At 36.5% G+C, this 24,507-nt stretch overlaps 3 protein-coding genes and 1 long non-coding RNA gene across 4 annotated transcripts in view; 1 reads left to right on the top strand and 3 right to left on the bottom strand.

Moving 5' to 3' along the window:
• Positions 1–2,523: 2,523 nt before the first annotated feature.
• LOC136820453 (uncharacterized) lies at positions 2,524–5,525 on the bottom strand. The gene is made up of 3 exons (XM_067076639.1): positions 5,229–5,525; positions 4,837–5,006; positions 2,524–3,148 (listed from the first exon to the last, which is right to left on the bottom strand). Exons 1-3 carry the CDS (start codon positions 5,461–5,463, stop codon positions 2,816–2,818), a joined length of 738 nt encoding a protein of 245 aa, XP_066932740.1. The 5' UTR covers positions 5,464–5,525; the 3' UTR covers positions 2,524–2,815.
• An 8,389-nt stretch (positions 5,526–13,914) lies between these two features.
• LOC136820466 (uncharacterized) lies at positions 13,915–15,482 on the top strand. The gene is made up of 2 exons (XM_067076648.1): positions 13,915–14,690; positions 14,908–15,482. Exons 1-2 carry the CDS (start codon positions 14,042–14,044, stop codon positions 15,474–15,476), a joined length of 1,218 nt encoding a protein of 405 aa, XP_066932749.1. The 5' UTR covers positions 13,915–14,041; the 3' UTR covers positions 15,477–15,482.
• A 107-nt stretch (positions 15,483–15,589) lies between these two features.
• Positions 15,590–24,507, bottom strand: part of LOC136820461 (uncharacterized) — a 46,609-nt gene continuing 37,691 nt past the window's right edge. The window contains exon 3 of the long non-coding RNA XR_010848589.1: positions 15,590–15,804. This is a non-coding gene — a long non-coding RNA (uncharacterized lncRNA). The remainder of the gene's footprint in view (positions 15,805–24,507) is intronic.
• LOC136820462 (uncharacterized) lies at positions 16,939–24,413 on the bottom strand. The gene is made up of 8 exons (XM_067076645.1): positions 24,231–24,413; positions 23,933–24,058; positions 23,423–23,740; positions 19,262–19,708; positions 18,819–19,124; positions 18,501–18,683; positions 17,926–18,367; positions 16,939–17,748 (listed from the first exon to the last, which is right to left on the bottom strand). Exons 1-8 carry the CDS (start codon positions 24,334–24,336, stop codon positions 17,082–17,084), a joined length of 2,595 nt encoding a protein of 864 aa, XP_066932746.1. The 5' UTR covers positions 24,337–24,413; the 3' UTR covers positions 16,939–17,081.

The following is a 24,507-nucleotide window of genomic DNA, read 5'->3' as shown; positions in this document are numbered from 1 at the left end:
GCTACTAAGCAAAAGCTCTATATTTTACTGGCTGTGTATTTTTTCAAAGTTGGGATATCTAAAGGCTCTTAATCTTAAGTATGTTGGAGACAAGTATGACAAGTCTTTCACCCTTGAGTTGTTGACAAACAGGAGCAAACTCTTCACATAAAAAAAATAAAAAAAATCTGTGACTTTTTTCTCGGCTGTATTTAATTGTAGCACAGAAATTAAAAACAGTTAAAGTGCATCATAAAAATAATGTCAAGTTTTGTCGATGTATTTTGACATTTTACAAGTCATTAACATTACCATTACCAACAATAAAATCCTTTAAAATACAATCCCATTTCAAATCAATGTTCTATTTCCCTGACCACCAATGCGTATTCATAAACAACAAACAACAACCACGGAGTCCATATCATCGAGGGTCGGCCAAGCCAAAATTTAAAAACAACAACAGAGAAACAGTTCTTCTTCCACTCAATAAGGGGAGGAATAAATTCTTCCAGGTTAGCCATATCCAAAATATTTTATCTTTTTCCCATTTCAAAACATACTAAAATTCCGAATTCATGCTGAGGAGCGGGCCAAATTTTCCCGACCTTCAGAGCTTTAGCGTGTCGGAAGAAAATTCCTACATCGGGTGCCAGATAACCTCTGGCTATACAGTGCGCAAGACAGGGTTTAAGGTTGTCAACCCCCCTGCCAACAACCCCCCTGTCTCCGCCCTCTCCTAGCCTGGCCAGAGCAGAGGTCATACCAGGTCATACCAGACTTCATACTTGGTACTTGATGCCTCTTTGGTGGATCGAGTATATAGATAGCTATCGAAAGAGGAGCCTTTGGCTTTGGGTTGCCTCACAGACTTGCTGATCACTCGATAAACAAGAAGCACATTCCTCTAATCAATGACTACAATCAATCATCGGTGCCGCAAGATTCGGCTAATGCTTCAGATGCATCCGGCCGCGCGGGACGCGCGCGTATACCACGCGGAGCGCGTAGCCATAGGGTTAGGGATTTGCACCAGGGTGGCGAAGCCACCCTGGTGCACATTCCTAACCCCTCACCCGGCCGGTGGTGCACCCACCCGGCGGTGCACACGTGTGGTGGCTTCTTCGGAGTAATGGCGATCATAACAGTTAGCCTAACTCGTCAGTCAGACTTATTTATATATAGTACTAAGACTTTCGTATAAGTAACCCCAAATAACGAATTTTCGGCAGCCGGTTTGGCCTAGTGGATAGGGCATTGGTTTCGGAACCTATAGGTTCCCGGTTCGAGACCCCCCCTGGTCACTATTCAACTTGAAAAAAATACCAGCCGGATGCATCTGAAGCTTTAGCCAAATGTTTGCCGCAGCAAAGTCTACCATTTTTTAAACCTTTCGATTTTTTTTCTTTTCGTTACCGTACAGATGGATTTTTAGATGGGCTCTCTTTGGAAGATCCATTCCCTCCTATCGTCGCACAGCAAAATCACGAAATTCATAACATATTATACCAAACTGGCAAAAGACGGGGGTAATGTTATTATAATAGGGTAAAAGTACCCCTTTTTAAACCTGACTGAAATTCGAGCCGTTACTAGCAACCCTGCGGGGCCCAAGGCGCCGAGTATGCACCCGGCACAGTGACAAGCCGTTACTAGCAACCCTGACCCTAACTGATAATCGAATCCTGACCCCCGGAAAATTACCACGGACTAGAAAGAACGAAAAAAATTGAAGGGGCGGAATTACTGATTGAAACTAGTTTTCACCGTTCCAAACTATTATAATACTTTCCGCCATTTTTTCAAAAAGCGCAAGTATTTATTTGACGATTTGTTTCGTAAAAATCAAACCGACCAGCCGCCTCTATCGATTTATTTTTGCCTGGGTGCCCTAACTGCCCCCGCCCGTATCGAACTCTATCGATGTTGACTCGGGTAAACTACCTTGAAATTTCAAGGTAGATTACCCAATAGTCGGCTCTGTGTCGCCAAAGAAAAGTGGCCAACCTCCGCAGATCCTCCAGCGAAACCACGGGGTTTACAGCGCAGCGTCCCGTGAGTGGAGTGAGTTCCCAGGTGGAAATGAGATGATTTTAAAATTGAGTATTGTTTCACCGGAAGGACTCCTTTGGTCGAGTTTCCTGTAAGATGGAGGTGCCAATGGATGTGGGAAGCTAATTTCCATATCACCAACTCCAGGAAACGTAAAGGTTTTTTAAGAATGAATTTTAAGTTTTATTTCTAAAAACATACATTTAATAATATTTACATCAACCAAGAAAGATAATATTGTCCTGTAAAATCTGTATAAGATAAAATAATATGAAAAGAACTCAAATATAGAAATAAAGTTTGTCATCAGTTAAAATACATGTGATATTAAAACACATTATAAATACTAATCCGTGTTGTCTAATCTAATCAAGTTTAGAATTCTACCCTAAAATTAAAAAATTATCAAAAATTATTCCATGGTTCTATTTGAGAACTCTTTTAAACCAATATCATCGAGCCTCTCAAAGCTCGAACAAATTTGCGGTTTTAATTTGGCAACAGAGCCTTCGGGTCTGTGATAAAGAGGAGATAAAGGGATAATGCCACGATATTCTACAATGAACTAAACATAACAGAAACCTTAAACTACGTGGGTATTTCCTAGAATTTAAATATACACACATTGGAAGGCGTATAGTCGTATAAATTTCAAAATCTGGAAAATTATGACGTAAGCCGATTATCAAGTGGCTCACTTTGCTAATCCGCTTTTCATGGTCAATTTCCTTTCACTCAATGGGAGTGACTTTCCATCAACAACTATACTGTTTTTAATCTTCAATCACTGATGCGAGTAATTGAACCTTGGTCCTGTAAAACCTCCCATGTCATAATCTGACCCATCAGAAAGTGGTCTCTTAGCAGCTGCTTTCTCCAGGCGTTCAAGCATTTCCAGGTGGATATTCAATGGTGATATAGATGTTCGTTTTGTGGTGGAAACTTCTTGTAAACTTGCATATCTTTTCTCATGCTTGGTATCGGCTTCAAGTAAAAGTTCATTTATATCTTTTGGTATGGTAGTTGGTCTTGAAGGCATTTTTCGATTGTTTAAGAGGAATGGTGAATTGTTGTTGTTGTTGTTGTTTGTAACTTTTTGTTGAACTTGTGATGACCACTGAAAGAAAAAATATTGTCTGTTACAAAGACCTCACATCTACTTATGGAAATCGCAAGATGAAAGTGAAGAAAATTTGATAATGTCATGTACCAGCGGATACCCCTTAAAACCCACAATAAAAAGTGGTACCCTCTATCTCATTGTTTAGTTGGAGTGTAAGGCTGAAACTTTTTGTGTTGAAAGTACGTTGTCTATGATTGTCTTCCCTAGCAGTGATGTTTTGTAGAAAGCAGTTTTCAGTTTTTCACGAGGAAGTGAAAAAGTGCAGTTTTAGCTATTTACCCCTTAAAACCTACAAAATGGTTTTTCTCGAATAACTTTTTACAAAAAAGTTCTTTTGACCTCAAATTTTGAACAGTGATTCACTGTAAAGTTACTAATGTTATGAATATACCATTAGTACCTAAATGATCTCCAAAATATGTGTTAAAATCAAAATACCCTTTAAAACCTACAAAAATAAGGCTAAAAACCACAAAGTCCGACCCTTGCTAACGGGATACTCAAGCTGATGGATACAAATTTGGTGTTGCTTCGTGATTCAATGGTTCAAAGACTTGCTAGAAATTCATTCCCACAACAATATTTTCATTTTTCAGGATTTCATGCCCATAATGCAATTGTGTGTGGTTTTTTCGTCAAACACGGCTACGAAAGGCCAAGACCTTCATTCGCTCCATTTTTGACCTATGGTTCTAATGTTTTTCTAAATCTCCATCAAATTTGTGACATTTTGGTATGCAACATGACCAGGTTTTGAGAAAGTCGATTTTCAGATTTTATTGATCATCACCATAAAAGTGCTTTAAAGTAGAATTTTAAGGGCCTGTCATTTTCGTTGGGGTCTATTCACGAAGATGAAAATGATTTTTTCATACCTACCATAAGTATAGGTATCTAAAAAGTATAGGTTTTATGACCTTAAATTCAATTGTGTAATTTCTAGGTCCAAAAAACCTGATTTTTTGAAGGGATTTTTGATAAAATTTTGAATAACTTCGAATTTTAAGATACTTTAGCATCTTTAAAATCCTTAAAATTTGGTATTTTATGAAACAACATTTATAAGAGGTTGTAAAAAAGTGAAACATACCACATAAAATTAAATCTGGTAGTTATGAAAGCCAAAAATGCAACATTGTGGGTTTTAAGGGGTATGTGGTTTTAAGGGGTATCCACTGGTATGTACTGTATCGGATTGTGACCATCTTTCTTCATTAAAATCAAATTAAACAATAGGTCAAACACTTATTCAGCAAGGTTAAGAATTGTCTATTTTTGGCAGGCTCTAGACCGACATCGTGGCATTACAATTAGTTGATTTTTTTCTTGGTACCAATTAAGTAATTATAGCAGATGCTATTAACTTCAGGCAACGCGGCCTTTCAGCACTGTTTCAGAGAATGAGGATTTGCAAATCGCAATTTATTGGATGAATCTGGATGAATTTAATCCACTTTCTTCGTTTCTAAATTTGATTCTACATACAGTAACCCGGGATCTAGAATAATGTTTTGGCAGATGTTGTAGTTAAAAGAGTCATATATCATCTAATTCCAGAAAAGAAAAGAGAACTATATTGGTGTAAACTACATTGGAAATACCTCTCAAAAATGCTTAATCTCGTGTGGGGGTTAGGATTTAGAGGGTTGAAACGTTAGACAAAGAAATAAAAAAACACTTACTACTTCTGAATGAAATTCTTTCAATGTCGTTAGCCATTTTTGATAAATTTTCCGATTCAAAAAACAGAGGTGAAAGGTACGTTTGACAGCTATGACAACAATCACGTATTCATATTTGTTCATAGGTGTCTTGTGTTCCTTGATCTTCGATAACTTTAAATCGATTTTACCTATAATAGCAAGATCATTATTGCTTCGATGGCCAAAATTTTAAAGCTTGGCGGATATTCAAAAACACCCGATTTCTTAGGAAAATAGGTAAAAATGGTCACAAAATGGTGAAAATAAGAACATGCTAAGAATATTTTTAGGCTTAAAACCCAAGAAAGCTTAAAAAATTTTGTATGCTCTCATAAAAAAAACGTGTAGAATATATTTAAATAGAGATTTACCTTTTGGTAGTTTTCCACTTAGAAACGCTTCTTCATTTTGAAAGTACAGTAACCAACATTTATTTTGCGCCCTGTTGTAATACAAAACAAACCATCTCATGCACCACCTCACCAGGGCGTTGTGTTGTTTCTCTTTGGGCGGTGATTTGATGATATAGTCTGCTAACTCAACGTGATCGTTGATGGAACTCATGATGTCTGCGAGTTCATCTTTAACAGTCCGTCCAAGAGTCATTATGTGTTATTTTTATGTAGTGCTGTGTTTCGGTTGTTTGTGCTATTTTAATTTTAAGTTAATTTTCTAAAAGAAATTGAAAATGGATTAATTTCTAAAAATTAATATGCGGTAACTTGCATTATATAGTACAACGGAAAGTAGCACCCTTGCGCTAAAAAATACATTAGTCACGAACGAAGTCGTAAAAAGATGAGGGTGATATCTACTTTAAAAATGCTTGGACTTGTATTCCTAAAGATGAACTGACGTCGCAGATACATGTCGTCGTGTTTAGTTAAAATAATTATTATTATAGTTGTTGTTCTTAAAAAATAAAAAATCGAGTATTCTCGGAAAAAAAAAAAAAAAATACTCCAAAAGCACGAAAAATTTTCAGAACTCTCCAAGCAGATACTTACAATAAAGAGCAAACTGGGCAATTGAAAGTCTTGCTCAATCCATATCAACCAAAGAAAAGTAAAAATCAAAATAACTTAAAGATTTTCTGCATCCTATTGACACAAACATATGGCGCGCCAAAAGGCTTTTTAATACCAACTTTTTTTTATAATACCAACTTTTTTTTATAATACCAACTTTTTTTATAATACCAATTTTTTTTTATAATATCAACTTTTTTTTATAATACCAACTTTTTTTATTATAATACCAACTTTTTTTATTATAATACCAACTTTTTTTTTAAGGTACCAACTTTTTTTTTAGTTCGAAGTTTTTTCATAACACCAATTTTTGTCTCGCTTACTATGCGTGTATAATCGATCAAATATAGAAGGAGTCTTAGCGCGATTACACCTAGCCTGGAGGCCACTTAAGGTTTTTTGATAGACTGGATGACACGATTCTCTAATTTCATGATATGCACCACTGGAGTCTTCCGAGAATTTTCAAAATATTCAACCCAATACGTCACTTAAACAATAGAAAAAGTGACGTATTGGGTTGAATATTTCTAAAAATGTAGGAAGACTCGCCAGTGGTCGGCCAGTGGTGCACACAGATCTGTAAAGCCCGAAGGGCTAGATTTGGGGCTTTTATCAAAAAGTGAAGCCTAGGTTTGGAAGAATTTCCTACCAAAGTCACGTGACTAAAATATGCAATTTCACCGGTTTAAGAGATGTGAAATAGCGTTTGCTGCCTACTTTTTTTGATCTCGCGCTCCGAAAACAATTAAAATGCTAGATCCTATCCATCGGCACGAAATTTAAAAAGTCAAATTTTTGCTTCACTTTTTTTTGCTGGAGAAAGCTTAAAGTTGCCTATCTAGCCCTTCGGGCTTTACAGATATCTGTGGTGGTGCATCCACATTCTTAGATTTTCCAGTGAAGAACTGTAAAGGTCCGTCTACATGGTGAAAAAAGAAAATTGACTAAGCGAGACCAAAAAAATTGATATTATAAAAATGAAATATAGTGTTATAAAAAAAAGTTGATATTATAAAAAAAGTTGGTATTGTAAAAAAAAGTTGCTATTAAAAAAAAATTCTGATATTATAAAAATGAAAGTTGGTATTATAATAAAAAGTTGGTATTATAAAAAAAAGTTGATATTATAAAAATGAAAGTTGGTATTATAAAAAAAAGTTGATATTATAAAAATGAAAGTTGGTATTATAAAAGTGAAAGTTGGTATTATAAAAAAATGTTAGTATTATAAAAAAAAGTTGATATTATAAAAAAAAGTTAGTATTAAAAAGCCTTTTGGCGCGCCATACAAACATTCTCAATCACTGTTTTCCTCTTATTTTATTTTTTCTGTCTTTCTAAAACAAAACATTCGAATTTTGACCAAAACATTCGAAAGCGCATTCGTCAATATGCAATGTCTTCTTTTTTTTCTCAATCGAATGCGAGGAAGACAGATACGGTATATATCCCACCTCCACGTGATGTCTTTCGACCAATGGAATCGCGAGAATCTTACTGATGCGGGATAATATACTAGATATTTTGACGCGTTTTAGCTCGTAAACGAGCGTAAATACAAACCCAATCCAAATATAGCAAATAAAGGGTCGCTAGATGTCTTCAAACTCATCAAAAGAATACACGTTTTTTTTATAAGAGCAAACTGTATAAAAACATAAGGCTTCCATGGCCTTTGCAGACTCTAATCGGGTGGATTTCTTAGGAAAATGGGCAAAAATGCTCGAAAAATGGTGAAAATAATAAATAATTATAAAAAAACGTGAAAGGCCTGAAATTACCTGAAAGAAATCTTCACTAAAAATAAACATGTCTAGAATAATTAGAAAATAAAACTCTGCAAAACAATCACGGGCCCTTTTCATACATCCCCATAATACATCTTTTGAGTCTCAGCAAAACAAATACCAAAGAAGGAAATAAAGTAGTCTAATCGTCAGCCGTGCAAAATTACTCGAATCTGATTGGTTTAGAGGAGTGCGATTAATCGTTAATTGCACTATTACCACTTTTTGCACTCTTCGGCGGGGAGGGACACTTTTGTCCCCTTATTTTTTTCTCTCCCAAGTCCTGTGTCAGAGACTTTTTTTTACTACAGGGTGTCCCTAATTAAAGTATCGAGTTTGAACATGCGATTGAGTAGAAAAGTTTGTGTGTGTGTTATCGCTAAAATATAAGAACGTTCTCCATCACACAGGCTTATTACAAAAGGTAGTTACAACGTATAAATTAATCGTAATGACAAAGTAAAAAAAGGGAGAGCTTAAAATACAATTTTGTGAACACGCACATAAAACTTTCTACTCAATCGCATGTTCAAATTCGATACTTTAATTAGGGACACCCTGTATATAATAAAAAACAAAGACATTTTTTTTCTTCCATATAAAAAAGAACAAAGAAATTCGCTTTGTGTACATAAGTTGCATTGCAATTCGAATGTCAAAAATTTTCCCTTTTTCTAAAAAAACTATGATTTACTAATGATTATTTACTGACGATTACCTCGGAATCGTATGTTTTGTCGTGCAATTAACGATTAATCACTCGTAACAAAGGAGAAAATACCGTAATTTGCACGAGTCCTTCGGGGTTAATTGCACTCCAAACCATACGATTACTAATAGGCTTTTGAAACCAATCATTTTAGCTAATTACCAAAACGATGTATTTTTAATTGAACAAAGGCTCCTTTGAATTCAATTAATTAAACTCTCGTACTAACTCGAAGAATTCAGTACCTAAAATAGCAACAAACAAAAACAGCTTGCATAGGACAGTAATAACGTTTAAGAGCGAGTTTTAAGTCTCAAAATGTTACCGTAAGTTGGTCTAATCTCGACATCCGTCTTCTAATTTCGACACCCTTCTTTAGAGATAGACAGGCAGCTGAGGCTACAAAAAAATTGGACGGGGTGCGAACAATCCCAAACCACTTTTAATTGAAAATATACAACCTAAATATCTAGAAACCATCAACCGGAGTTGTTGAAATTACTTACCGGACGTGTCCGGTAATATTTTAGTACCTGATGACGTCATGCGTGCCCATAGGCTAACTGATAAAATTATGAGAATCAACATAGACATATTATATACCGATCGAAGCGTTTTTTAACGTAGATTATAAAAATGGTCAGCAACCATATCTGAAAATTTTGCTATAAAAAGTTTGAACGCTTTTCCTTTATGTCCGTAACGTCAATTTAACCTGTCCGAGACAAAAAAAAATCAAAAATTCAAACTTAGCAAAATTGAAATCTAAGACCGCCATTCGAAAGCTCTCAAAAATCGATATAGAAGACTTTTAAGTGGATATATATGATTTCTCAACCTAACTCGAGAAAATCGATCCTAAAGAAAGTGTAAATATGACGTCATGAAAACTTTCGAAGCTTTTAACTTTTTACTTTCAAATTTTCAGAAATAGTTACTGACCTTTTTCTTAATCTAAGTCAAAAAACGCATCGATTGGTATATAATATGTCTATGCTTTTTTTCATAAAAATTTTCTTTTTGCTTTGTGACGTCATCAAATACGAAAATAAATTCGGACGCGTCCGGTAATTATTTTCAAACTGTCCAGTTGATGATTTTGTGTTCAGAAAGGTCGTATCTATTGAAAATAACTGTTTAAAGTTTGCTCGCAAACTTTGTAGCTACTGCACTTTTTTATGTGACCTCAGCTGCCTGACTAAATATGAAAGTTGGAATTGGAATATTATTTTCAGCTCTAGAAAAGGGTGTCGAATTTAGACGAGGGATGTCGACATTAGACCAAGTTACGGTATTTATCAATATCATAAGGTCGAAAAATGACTAGAAAGATAGATTACAATTGATACAGAGATGGTTATCTTTCGCAACTACATGAGTGACGCGTGGGAGAACCATAACTCGGAAAAACATGCATGCTACCCACACTCTGAGAGATAGGAAGCAAGATTGAGACGTGTTTTGAATGTTGAATGAATGTTGGTGTAGTTTTGAAGTAAAAGGAAGGAAGAAAATGATACATGTGTTTGTACGTTCGTTTATTTAAGAACATCCAGAATTTTTTTAAGCCTTCGGATATTCTTTACTTTTTGAGTTTTTAAGTTTTAAGCTGTTTAATGTTCTTAAGCTGTTCTAATTTTTAACATTCTGTGAGTATATTTGTGCAATTTCTTAAAGAAATTGGATGTTTTAAAGTCCGTAGAGCCTTAAAATGTTCTTAACTTGTTCTTAATATTTTGGCCATAGAAGCCTCATGTTCCTATATAGTTTGTACACTAAGGAAGTTGAGCATTTATTTCACTGCTTGTTACTCTTGGGTACCTAACTTGGTAATGAGTAGGTCTGGAATAAACGAAAACATTTTTAAATTAAGTCTGTGACCACAGTCGGAGGCGACCCGAAGGATCCTCTTTCGATCGCTATCCACCCGAAAGTATCACTATTCTTTCACCCTGGATTGCTCACAGACCCTCACCCTTATTCTTTTCTTGATTGCTGAGCGTCAAGCAGAGAGGCATCGATTACCATTTGCTTAATAAATACGAAGTTGTTGGTATGAGCCAGCCAAGGGTTACTACCTTAAGGGTATTAATTTTCGCGGTAACTTATTTTCGCGAGACAATTTTTTCGCGAAATAATTTAATTTTCGCGGGACTTATTTTCGCGAAGACGGGAATTCTAAATTTTCGCGAGGATTAAATTTCGCGAGTTTCGCGAGAAGTGGGCTTTTTCGAAAGTTCAAAACTAAAAAATCGAACAGTAGACCAATAAAAAACTTGCTTTTGTCTAAAGATATAACAAGTATTGTTGATGAAAACTCTCTGTCGTGTACCGATTGATATGTCTTTAATAGGTATAATTTTTCTGAAAACAAAGGAAAATTATGTCTAAAAAAACTTAATTTTCGCGAGGATTATATTTTGCGAATTTCGCGAATCCAAAGGTTTTTAAAATTTTCGCGGGGATTATATTTCGCGAATTTCGGAAAAACTCGCGAAATTCGCGAAATATAATCCCCGCGAAAATTAATACCCTTAAGGTAACCCACAACTTTGCACACCCCTGTGTCACAGACCCGCTGGGGCCCCAGCCCCACTGGAAAATTTGATTAAAACCTCGTCCCTGATGGGAAAAAAACCCTAGATTTTCAGCCCCACTGAGAAATTGACTTTGATTTCATCCCCATTCGACGTTCATTGTTTAAAAATTGCACTCCGAAACCATTCCCACTAGATTTTTTAACCTTGGAACAATATAATAGAATTTTTATCCCCATTGAGATTTCAATCGAAATTTTCATCCCCGCTGTAGGAAAAAGTTTCACCCGGGCTGTGAGACAGGGGTGTCTTTACGCACCCTAGCTAAATGCTCTACGATTAATGCATTAACGAGCGCTAAATTTAATAGCCAAGCGGTTGTGGCGGAATAAAAATTACTTCGGTGGAAATTAATCTAAAGATGGATTAGCTGGAGGACGTTTACCAATTACCAGATACCTACAATACAGCAACAACTATTACAACCAATGTGTAATAATCTTAGTAAAATTATTGAAACAAATTGAAACAAATTATAAACTTATAAAAATTGTGTCTCATATACAACACGTTCATATTGCAAATCTAATGAATAAAATAACCAAGTTGAACTGACAACAAATGAGTGGCGAGCGAGTGAATAAATGAATAAATTGAAAATAACCTTGCCCCTCCAAAGGATATGAAGCCAAAAATATTACTAGCAAGTAGCTGTCGCTAGGAATGCCCCGCAGAGCTTGCTTTCGAAATATCCCTAAGTAAGCAAAATAACGCATGTGTCTGCATGTATAAATTTTAAATTCGTTTTATTGATAAAATTTAAGTCGGGGGAAGAAAGCTTGGTTTCTACTTTACTTTTGAGATGACATGGATATTGTAGACGGTCTCTCACATCTCAAAAAGAGAAGTTATAGCTCATATGTTATCACAGTTGAAACGCCAAAAAATTCCCCAATCGCATTGATTTTTGAGACGAATAGCAGAGATTCGAATTAGAGCGAGTCAACTGTATGGATTAATAATGATGGTGCGAAATGATAATGAATGAGCGCCCGTGTATTTCATTTAAAAGAAAAGAAATTTCAATTAAACCTGTATGTATTGTTATGTGAAGTATTTTTTGTGTAAAAATATGTACTAGTTATCGCATGATTTCGAGTGCAATACGAGAAATATTTTACGAGTTCCGAGATTTTCCGTACCTTATAGTAGTTGTTTTTATATCCTTTTCTAAAACTCGTTTCAGTTTTTTGAAACAATTATGGGTCATTTCAGCAAAAGAAAAATTGATTGAAATTGGTACTCCCTTATGAAACATTCATAATAATTGTTGTCTCTAGAGACTTTTCAATGATTAACGGTATTTAAAAGAATGGAAGTCTTTTGTAATCGCGATGTACATCGAAGGAACAGTAATTTTGTCTCCGTTATGTTCTTTATTGTACACTTTGAGAAATATTCCACAGAGGCTCTCAACTTATTCACTTTGGTTCCTTTTTAGAGAACAGTTTTGTCTGTTGATGGAAAAGAATGTGTCCCTTGACAAATGTCCAATTTTTTCGCTTTTCATTTTCAAAACCATTCCCTCGAGAAATGAATAATTTCTTCTAACCCACCAGTGAACAATTTCGCAAGTTAAAGTAGAACAAAATATCCCTTGATAAAATGTCCAACTTGATATTTTTAACTTATTACTTATTTTTAATAAAGGAATACTTTGTTCCATCCTGTGGGAGAACGATTATGTACGGCAAAATAAAAGAGAATGTCTCATGACAATTGTCTAATATGGTGGTGTGTTCAATATCAAAACCGTTCTCTCAATACATGAATAATTTCTTCCAATACTTAGAGAACAATTTCGTATGTTAATATGAAACAAAATGTCTTTTGATAAATGTCCAATTAGCTTGCTTTTTCTGTACAGAATCGACTCAAAGGGAAGCAACTCTTCTAATCAGTAAGAAACCATGCGTTGTAAGCACTAGAACATTTCCAAATCCCAAAGTCAAAGTAAACTTGGTTCCTATAATTTGAGTATCTTTTGCATGGACTAAATATATTTCTAAAAACTGAAGTTTTATGTCCTCCTTACCTTTATTGATATGGTTCCAGTTAGTTCCGTTGCCACTTAATGAATAAAAGTTCAGTCTGGAACCCTCATTTATGGGGACAAAATGTGTTGTTTTTTCGGCGCCAAATAATTTTTACCCCCGTTTAACAAGTAAACCAATCAGAAGGCTGCAAATATAAAGATGATAATAAATTTCCTTATTTTAAAAGAATAAGACACCCCGTGTAAATGAATATTTCCTGAATCAAAATAGTATATAAGGACCTAATTTATATACTAAATTATCAAAAGCCGGTATGGCACGCCGACGAGTGCTCTTCGTAGACTGGAATTCACTCAATGGATCAGCAAATGGAAAGCGGAAGTTGATTTTCGAAGAAAACGATAAAGGTAAATTCACTTGTCCGGCTAAACTTTGCTTACATGCCGACTTTGGTAGTAGACGGGGCTTGCGGAAACACATCGACAATAAACACCCCTGGCTTTATTATTTTGATGATCAGCCTGAGATCAATAGACAGGAAATTGAACTGAATCAACCAATGGCTCATAGAAAGGCTGCTACCCACTCAAAACCTCACTATTCTATAGAAGACGGTATCGGCAAGGCGTTTCTCAATTGGCTACGAACTACCTGTGGCGGAGGTAAAAATGAAAAGGAAGCTAACCAGACCGCCAAACGTGCACTCAAGTTTTTGATGTGTAGTACTGGGGACAATGAATCTCAGGCATCATTGTCTTATGAGCTGATCGATTGTTGTTTGGGCTCGACAAGCATCATCTTAAAATTCATGACTGTATTGGAGGAGGAATGGAAATTATCTTCCTCTGGAGCATTGAACTATGTAAAATCAATCTCTGATTTGATGGATTATAGAAAAGCGATGGGGATCAATGAAAGCAAATTGCGTTGTTTTACTATTACAGAGGTTTACTTGAGAAGGGCAAGGGATAATCTAAGGAAGAAAAAACGTCTTGATAGCACAAGAAATTTTGATTTAGAAACCCTCATTGGTCGCGACAGCTGGGCAAGCTTGGAAGAAATGGAGCGGGTTATCCCTCACCATATCAATGGCTTCAAGCAGGTTGTTGAAAAGTGCAAATCGCAAACACCATTACCTACCAAGCAGGAATTAACATTTTGCACTCGTTTCGTGACAACCTATCTTTTTTTACGTGTTAAATGCAGCAGACCCATGACATTTCAATATCTAACTCTTCCGATGATCGAAAAGGCAAAGCAGACTGATGGCTTCATTGATCAAAGAGAATTCAAGACAAGTGGTAAATATCTATTCGACACTTTAATTCTAACAGAGGAAGTCTTTACAATTTTGGATAATTACATTGATATTGTCAGACCTCACATGAAGCCAGCATGCCACTATCTTCTGGTATCAACAGCCGGAACTCAATACCAATCCTTAACAAGTGCAATGACGATCCTTGTTCACCAAGCAATAGGAAAGTACATCCATCCAACTCGCTACAGACAGATTATCGAGACCGCCAGTGCTGACAGGTTATCCCATTCAGAACAAGAAATAGTCTCCGAAGATCAAAAACATAGCTCAGAGGTAGCAAAGGTCCATTATAAGAAAAAACAGTCAAGAATTGTGGCAACGGAGGGGAAAAGATGCATGGAAAAAATGCTTGGAGACGCACGAAAGGACCAACAACAAGCCATTTCAGGTATGTATACCGAGTTTGTCGTTCTACATCTGTAATTATACGTCAATCGATACTTGGGTTAGCAGCCGTATTGAGAGAGAAAGAGAGTAATATATGTGGTAGTGTGAAGGGTTCGAGCACAGACTTGCACCGCAAAGGACTGTGTTCGAATCCCATGCACTTCCAGGCAGGATTTATTTTATGGTGAAAGATTCACTAACTTCACTTATAATTTCAGGTATATTCAAAGATTTGGCTGAAATATCCAAATTTCCATCGATGAGCGTGGCAAGTGAAAAAGCAGGACCATCGACAAGCAATGTAGCTTCACCTTATGTGGTAAACTCTGACGAAGATATGCTTGATTCCGAGAGCATCGAAAGACAAAGTATAGAAGTTAATACTATTTTGCAACGAGTTCAAAACATGTGTTCGCCGGATGATAACGCAAATCTTGACGACAGTGAGGGTATCCAAATGGAAGTAGTGAGATCAGTGGATGAAGAAGCACCCGTCACATTGGAAGAATCGATTGTTTACGATAGAACCACGACAACTCGAAATTCATCAAGAAAAACGGAGGTTGAAGTAAAAGCTCAATCGAAAAACAAGGCAAAGAATGTAAAATTTTCCATCGAAGAAGACGAACAGTTATTAAAAGGTATTTTAAGACATGGCGAAAAAAGTTGGACAGCAATCTTAAAGGACACACAATACCAATTCCATCCAACGCGGAACCGAGATTCTCTTAGAGTGCGTGCAGACACGGCAGCTTTCAAAAAACTAAAGAAGAAACAACCCAAATAAACAGAAAACTGGAATTAATATTTTCTTCACTTAACATTTATGATAAAATTGTATATATTACATTAAAAATATCAAAGAATTTATAGAAAAATTTTTAGAGGGATAAACAAAACTAAAAAATTTTCAAAAACACTGCTTCCAAAATTTAACATGCTTGTTCCCAATAATATCAACATCTTCTTTGCTACTAGTGAAACCATAGATGCGATCAATTTCGGCAGCTCATGAATACAAAACATTATTTTCTTTTCTTATTTCGAGATTGATTCCTAAAAATAGCCTGCTTGTTCCACTTAGTGTCACATTGTTCCTTGTTGTTACCCAATTTCTAGAGAAAAAGTGGATAGTGGCTGTCTAAGTCCGTAAAATTTTTAACTTTTATCTTGTTCCCAGATTGTTCCCTAAAAATAGCCTGCCTGTTCCCGTTAGTGTCACGTTGTTCCCGGTTGTTACTCATATTCTAGAGAAAAGGTGGGTCGAAATTGTAGATTTTTCTTGTTCCCAGATTGTTCCCTAAAAATAGCCTGCTTGTTCCCGTTAGTGTCACGTTGTTCCCGGTTGTTACTCATATTCTAGAGAAAAGTCGGGTCGAAATTGTAGATTTTTCTTGTTCCCAGATTGTTCCCTACAAATAGCCTGCTTGTTCCCGTTAGTGTCACGTTGTTCCCGGTTGTTACTCATATTCTAGAGAAAAGGTGGGTCGAAATTGTAGATTTTTCTTGTTCCTAGATTGTTCCCTACAAATAGCCTGCTTGTTCCCGTTAGTGTCACGTTGTTCCCGGTTGTTACTCATATTCTAGAGAAAAGGTGGGTCGAAATTGTAGATTTTTCTTGTTCCCGGATTGTTCCCTAAAAATAGCCTGCTTGTTCCCGCTAGTATCACGTTGTTCCCGGTTGTTACTTATATTCTAGAGAAAAGGTGGGTCGAAATTGTAGATTTTTCTTGTTCCCGGATTGTTTCCTAAAAATAGCCTGCTTGTTCCCGCTAGTGTCACGTTGTTCCCGGTTGTTACTTATATTCTAGAGAAAAGGTGGGTCGAAATTGTAGATTTTTCTTGTTCCCGGATTGTTCCCTAAAAATAGCCTGCTTGTTCCCGCTAGTATCACGTTGTTCCCGGTTGTTACTTATATTCTAGAGAAAAGGTGGGTCGAAATTGTAGATTTTTCTTGTTCCCGGATTGTTCCCTAAAAATAGCCTGCTTGTTCCCGCTAGTGTCACGTTGTTCCCGGTTGTTACTTATATTCTAGAGAAAAAGTGGGTCGAAATTGTAGATTTTTCTTGTTCCTAGATTGTTCCCTAAAAATAGCCTGCTTGTTCCCGTTAGTGTCACGTTGTTCCTGGTTGTTACTTATATTCTATAGAAAAGGTGGGTCGAAATTGTAGATTTTTCTTGTTCCCAGGTTGTTCCCAAATTTAGCCCGCTTGTTCCCGTTAGTGACACGTTGTTCCTTATTGTTAAACAATTTTCAGAGAAAAGGTGGATTTTCACTTGAGGGCTCCTCAGAAACTTATATTTTATGAAATATAATGACAATAACACGACATTACAAAAGAATTTATAAATCTAGTTATAGGGTTTCAAAGATATAAAAAGTATGGAACAATCATACAATGAAAAAATCTTCTCCGACATCAGAATCCGGTATTTCGATTGGGTTTGTTATCTCTGAGGAAGTTTTGCATACAGGTTTTATACGGATCTTTGGCTTGACCTCACCCCCTTCTTCTTCGTCTGTTGTGATCAAGGAGACTGGGTCCGTGATTACAGAGGGCGTTTTTCTACCTTTAATTCGTGGCGGTTTCTTATCTTCGTCCGAAGCGCTTTCCGTTGACGTGCCACTATCGATTTCATTTGACTTTTCCAATTTCTGTGATTTCTTCGTCCGCTTCAGGGATGGAAGAACTTCATCGTCGTCATCACTTGTATAGTCGCTGTAAAGAATCTTCAAGAGATGTAGAGGAGATCTTTTTGAAGACTTCGGCGGTGAAGGTGCAGAGGTTTTGCTCGAACTTGATGGGTTGGAAGAACTTCCCTGGGAACACTTTTTCCTTTTGATAGGACTGAAGTTTAACACTCGGTTGGGAAGTGTCGTTTTTGTTGAACTAGAAGAGTTAGAGTTTTGCTCTGCTACATTAGTAGGGGTGGAGGTTGAAACATTTGGGGCGGGCATATCCTTTAACGGAGTTTCAGGCACCGTTTCCTGCCGTGCCAGCCAAGCCTCGTAAAACGTGTCTCCGCCACGCCATTTGCGTTTTCTTCTTATCTCGTACCTAAAAAAATAATGAAATCAGCCGTCAATATAACATCGGTTTCGTGGTGCTGGAAGTTTCCTTATGTTTCAATCGGAGCATGGAGCATAAGAATTTCGAATCCATAATATATTCAATGGTAAAACTTGACAAATTAACAATTTGCAATCACACTTTGAGAGAAATAATAACAAATACCTCTTTATGTCCTCCTGGTTGATAGGCACCTTCTTCCAATCCTCGTTAGACATGTAGTTCAAAGTATTGATACACAACTGGTAATGAGTAGTTCCTTTCTCCGTGTAGAAAAGTTGGTGTGTTTTAGCCCACCTAGCTGGAGTTGCCTCGTCCGACTCAAGAAAATAGAAATCCATATCCTCGTCATCCACAATCGGGTCTCTGACAATTTCCTGTTGTATTAGTTCATGGGCAGACTGAGAACATGATAATTCGTCTTCCTGAAAGTCCGACTCCATAATTAGCTTGTCGGAACCACCGTCATAATCATTGTATATGCTTCCAACTTTGTCATCTTTAGTAGAAAATACGTAAGCGTCATCGCAGCTCTCGAATAGGGGCGTCTCTTTAAGCACCTCTGAACAATAATGAATGACCTCCATGCAGTGACGCCTCAGCCATCCTGTTAGAATGATATGGAAACCGTTCATTTAAATCATCTACTATACGCTCTAAGAAATTGCAAAACAAATTGCTTCAATTTAACAAACGTAGTTTTTTGAAATGCACCAATCGTAATTACTGTAATGCCTTACTTGTTACACTGGAATCATTCTTTGGTAACGGTTTTGTTGAGAACACCTTCAGCCGGTTGTATACAGCGTCATGATCTTTCGATATTCCAAAGTTTGGTAGCACATTCGTAGTGATAAAAAAACCCGAGTTGTACATCACCTTTGTTGCACTGGCGTGTTTCTGTGAGAGCATGATTAAACCACCTAAAATAGAAATGATTGAACCCAAATTGTCAATGTTTTTACTCGAGACACGCCCAAATTCACTTTTGCGCAGGAATCGATATGCCAATAGTCTACCTCTCGAAGATAAGATTGAAATAAACTTTATCATTTTACCTTGAAGTATACGCTTTGCATCTTCACAACTAAGACTGTTAACAGTCCACTCGTCCATGAACACCAACTCGGTTTGATTGTTTATCAAATGTCCTGCAAATCTTCCCTCTTGGGTGACTCCAGCGATGTTTTCTGTTGGTATTAAACCTTCGAATACGGCAGCCCAGCTGGTTTTGCCCGAATTTGAGTCGCCCTCTAGCAAAAGTTTTGGCTCCTTCATTGGGAACTTTTTGTGCAACAATAGTTGAAAATATTTCTGCAAGAAATGAACTCGTGTCTTCCGTTCGGGAAAACTGTTCATTATTCCTGAAGAGAAAAACAAAAAGAAGGTTTTCATAGTTTCAAACAAATTTACAAAGTTCAAAAGTTTTATGTCACTTTTCAAGTGTATCGAAATGTGTCGAAAATGACAAAGGCCAATTTAAAAATCTGGAAGTGGTTACCTTGGATGAAAGGTCCAGGATATGGTACGTATGATTTATCATATGTGTAGCGGATGAACGCACGGGGTGTGCACCCTTCAGGAAAATTCCTGATTTTGTAAAACCGCTTCTCTGAAATTACGAAGATGGTACGTGCCGGCAACACTTCAATAATATTGTAAAGTATCTTCAGTGGCTTTATCAATCCGCAGTCTGGATCTGAAAGCAAATTCGATACCGAATTGATGTGCGATGCCAGCACATTGGCGACCGAGCCAACACGGAGTGATCTCATCAGGAACCTCTTCACTGTAAGACAGTACACATAAGAGAAAGCACTATCTGGAGCCTTTTTGTAGATTTTCCCGTTACAGATGGCATAGCTTTTCTCCTTCATGAACCTTGATAGCTCTGCTACAGCAATACAAATTGGATCGGTGGGAATGAACGATGGTGTAAGGTTAGAAGCTGAAAAGGTAAAAAATTATATAAATAATAAGTGAAAAAGCCACCATCCATCTTTTCTCTAGAATATATGTAACAACAAAGAACAATGTGACACTATCGGGAACAAGCAGGCTAAATTTGGGAACAAGCTCGGAACAAGAAAAACAGCCATTATCCACTTTTTCTCTAGAAATTAAGTAACAACAAAGAACAACGTGACACTATCGGGAACAAGCAGGCTAAATTTGGGAACAAGTTCGGAACAAGAAAAACAGCCATTATCCACTTTTTCTCTAGAGATTAAGTAACAACAAAGAACAACGTGACACTAACGGGAACAAGCAGGCTAAATTTGGTAACAAGTTCGGAACAAGAAAAACAGCCACTATCCACTTTTTCTCTAAAAATTAAGTAACAACAAAGAACAACGTGACACTAACGGGAACAAACAGGCTAAATTTGGTAACAAGCTCGGAACAAGAAAAACAGCCATTATCCACTTTTTCTCTAGAAATTAAGTAACAACAAAGAACAACGTGACACTAACGGGAACAAGCAGGCTAAATTTGGTAACAAGTTCGGAACAAGAAAAACAGCCACTATCCACTTTTTCTCTAAAAATTAAGTAACAACAAAGAACAACGTGACACTAACGGGAACAAGCAGGCTAAATTTGGTAACAAGTTCGGAACAAGAAAAACAGCCACTATCCACTTTTTCTCTAGAAATTAAGTAACAACAAAGAACAACGTGACACTAATGGGAACAAGCAGGCTAAATTTGGGAACAAGCTCGGAACAAGAAAAACAGCCATTATCCACTTTTTCTCTAGAGATTAAGTAACAACAAAGAACAACGTGACACTAATGGGAACAAGCAGGCTAAATTTGGTAACAAGTTCGGAACAAGAAAAACAGCCACTATCCACTTTTTCTCTAGAAATTAAGTAACAACAAAGAACAACGTGACACTAATGGGAACAAGCAGGCTAAATTTGGGAACAAGCTCGGAACAAGAAAAACAGCCATTATCCACTTTTTCTCTAGAGATTAAGTAACAACAAAGAACAACGTGACACTAACGGGAACAAGCAGGCTAAATTTGGTAACAAGCTCGGAACAAGAAAAACAGCCATTATCCACTTTTTCTCTAGAAATTAAGTAACAACAAAGAACAACGTGACACTAATGGGAACAAGCAGGCTAAATTTGGGAACAAGCTCGGAACAAGAAAAACAGCCATTATCCACTTTTTCTCTAGAGATTAAGTAACAACAAAGAACAACGTGACACTAACGGGAACAAGCAGGCTAAATTTGGTAACAAGCTCGGAACAAGAAAAACAGCCACTATCCACTTTTTCTCTAGAAATTAAGTAACAACAAAGAACAACGTGACACTAACGGGAACAAGCAGGCTAAATTTGGTAACAAGTTCGGAACAAGAAAAACAGCCACTATCCACTTTTTCTCTAAAAATTAAGTAACAACAAAGAACAACGTGACACTAACGGGAACAAGCAGGCTAAATTTGGTAACAAGCTCGGAACAAGAAAAACAGCCATTATCCACTTTTTCTCTAGAAATTAAGTAACAACAAAGAACAACGTGACACTAACGGGAACAAGCAGGCTAAATTTGGTAACAAGTTCGGAACAAGAAAAACAGCCACTATCCACTTTTTCTCTAGAAATTAAGTAACAACAAAGAACAACGTGACACTAATGGGAACAAGCAGGCTAAATTTGGGAACAAGCTCGGAACAAGAAAAACAGCCATTATCCACTTTTTCTCTAAAAATTAAGTAACAACAAAGAACAACGTGACACTATCGGGAACAAGCAGGCTAAATTTGGGAACAAGCTCGGAACAAGAAAAACAGCCATTATCCACTTTTTCTCTAAAAATTAAGTAACAACAAAGAACAACGTGACACTAACGGGAACAAGCAGGCTAAATTTGGGAACAAGCTCGGAACAAGAAAAATAATTCTAATTTCAAAGCTTAACCATCCAAGATTCACCTTTTCTCTAGAAATTAAGTAACAACAAAGAACAACGTGACACTGACGGGAACAAGCAGGCTAAATTTGGGAACAAGCTCGGAACAAGAAAAATAATTCTAATTTCAAAGCTTAACCATCCAAGATTCACCTTTTCTCTAAAAATTAAGTAACAACAAAGAACAACGTGACACTAACGGGAACAAGCAGGCTAAATTTGGGAACAAGCTCGGAACAAGAAAAATAATTCTAATTTCAAAGCTTAACCATCCAAGATTCACCTTTTCTCTAAAAATTAAGTAACAACAAAGAACAACGTGACACTAACGGGAACAAGCAGGCTAAATTTGGGAACAAGCTCGGAACAAGAAAAATAATTCTAATTTCAAAGCTTAACCATCCAAGATTCACCTTTTCTCTAGAAATTAAGTAACAACAAAGAACAACGTGACACTGACGGGAACAAGCAGGCTAAATTTGGGAATAAGCTCGGAACAAGAAAAAAGTTAAAAATTTTACAACCCTAAACAGCCACTATCCACTTTTTCTCTAGAAATTAAGTAACAACAAAGAACAACGTGACACTAACGGGAACAAACAGGCTAAATTTGGGAACAAGCTTGGAACAAGAAAAAAAAATCAATTTTCAAAGCCTAACCATCCAAGATTCACTTTTTCTCTAGAAATTAAGTAACAACAAAGAACTACGTGACACTGACGGGAACAAGCAGGCTAAATTTGGGAACAAGCTCGGAACAAGAAAAATAATTCTAATTTCAAAGCTTAACCATCCAAGATTCACCTTTTCTCTAGAAATTAAGTAACAACAAAGAACAACGTGACACTGACGGGAACAAGCAGGCTAAATTTGGGAATAAGCTCGGAACAAGAAAAAAGTTAAAAATTTTACAACCCTAAACAGCCACTATCCACTTTTTCTCTAGAAATTAAGTAACAACAAAGAACAACGTGACACTAACGGGAACAAACAGGCTAAATTTGGGAACAAGCTTGGAACAAGAAAAAAAAATCAATTTTCAAAGCCTAACCATCCAAGATTCACTTTTTCTCTAGAAATTAAGTAACAACAAAGAACTACGTGACACTGACGGGAACAAGCAGGCTAAATTTGGGAACAAGCTCGGAACAAGAAAAATAATTCTAATTTCAAAGCTTAACCATCCAAGATTCACCTTTTCTCTAGAAATTAAGTAACAACAAAGAACAACGTGACACTGACGGGAACAAGCAGGCTAAATTTGGGAATAAGCTCGGAACAAGAAAAAAGTTAAAAATTTTACAACCCTAAACAGCCACTATCCACTTTTTCTCTAGAAATTAAGTAACAACAAAGAACAACGTGACACTAACGGGAACAAACAGGCTAAATTTGGGAACAAGCTTGGAACAAGAAAAAAAAATCAATTTTCAAAGCCTAACCATCCAAGATTCACTTTTTCTCTAGAAATTAAGTAACAACAAAGAACTACGTGACACTGACGGGAACAAGCAGGCTAAATTTGGGAACAAGCTCGGAACAAGAAAAAGAATTCAAATTTCAAAGCTTAACCATCCAAGATTCACCTTTTCTCTAGAAATTAAGTAACAACAAAGAACAACGTGACACTGACGGGAACAAGCAGGCTAAATTTGGGAACAAGCTCGGAACAAGCAAAAAAGATTTAATTTCAAAGCACTTTAACAGTGTTAGGCGATAATTTTATTTAAAACTTACCATTGGAAGATTCTGCATCGTCAATGGTAAAGGCTATAGTCAAAAATTGGATATTTTTCATTGCTTTGTGAAGATCTTGTCTCGAATTTTGAGGCATTGATGGTCTAATCGTCAGTTTGGCAAATGGTTCACCCTCCTCAAAATCTTCAAAAATCGGATTCTCGGTTAGTGTGAGCCCATCTCTTTTGCGCAGTTTTCTTCGGACAGCCTCGAAAAAGAATTTCATTGCCTTGTTGATGATGGCCGTGGAAGCGTGGTCTTTCAAAACCTGACACAGCAACCTGGAATAAACTTCGGCTGTATCGATCTTGCCTCTTCCTGATTAAAAGAACATTTCATTATTGAAATTTATTAGTAAGTAAAAATCAAGAAAATTTAGAAAAGGGGAGTAGATTTTTTGACATGACAAGAAAAATGATGGAGATATGAAAAGTATTTTATGACATACACCATCTCATAATCATTTGTATTCATTCCAAAAATATAAACAAGCCAATAAGTAAAACTTACCTCTCACTGTAATCGGCTTACACGAAGAAACGTCCAACCCGGCAAGCATCATTTTTGAGGAAATGTCAGTTTCAAATTTTGCCACCCCACGTTTGGTTGATGTTATAGCGATCCAAAAAGACACGCCTAAAAATATAAAAAATTCCAATGTGCACATGTTCGGAGAAAATAAAGAGTTGTATTTTAAAAGTAAAAGCAAAGCGAGAGTACCATTTATTCACAAGCTGTCGGAGAAAATATCAGATATGGTTTAAAGATTGAACACGCCACACAGAGAACTAAAGTATAATATATGTACCTGGTATCATTGCTTCGTCATCATCCTCATATTGTTGGTATTCTTGGTCACTTTCAGTATTTCCATTTGTTTTTTTCAGTTCTTTTCTCAAAATAGAGGACTGCATGGCACACGTGCAAGAAAAATAGGCTACCACATCGTCATATAAGTTCACGATCGATTCAAGTTCGTCTCGTTTGCTATCTATATTATAGCTTGCTAAATTGATATCTTGTTCTTGTACATCCCAAAGACAACGTAGAGTAACAACAAAAAATTTATCTTTAAAAATCGGCAC

Source organism: Clytia hemisphaerica, unplaced genomic scaffold (genome assembly GCF_902728285.1).
Source record: "Clytia hemisphaerica strain Z4C2 unplaced genomic scaffold, Clytia hemisphaerica genome assembly, whole genome shotgun sequence".
In the NCBI taxonomy this organism is placed as follows: Eukaryota; Metazoa; Cnidaria; class Hydrozoa; order Leptothecata; family Clytiidae; genus Clytia; species Clytia hemisphaerica.
The sequence above is the reverse complement of the archived record's forward strand: the minus strand, read 5'-3'. Positions and strand labels throughout refer to the sequence as shown.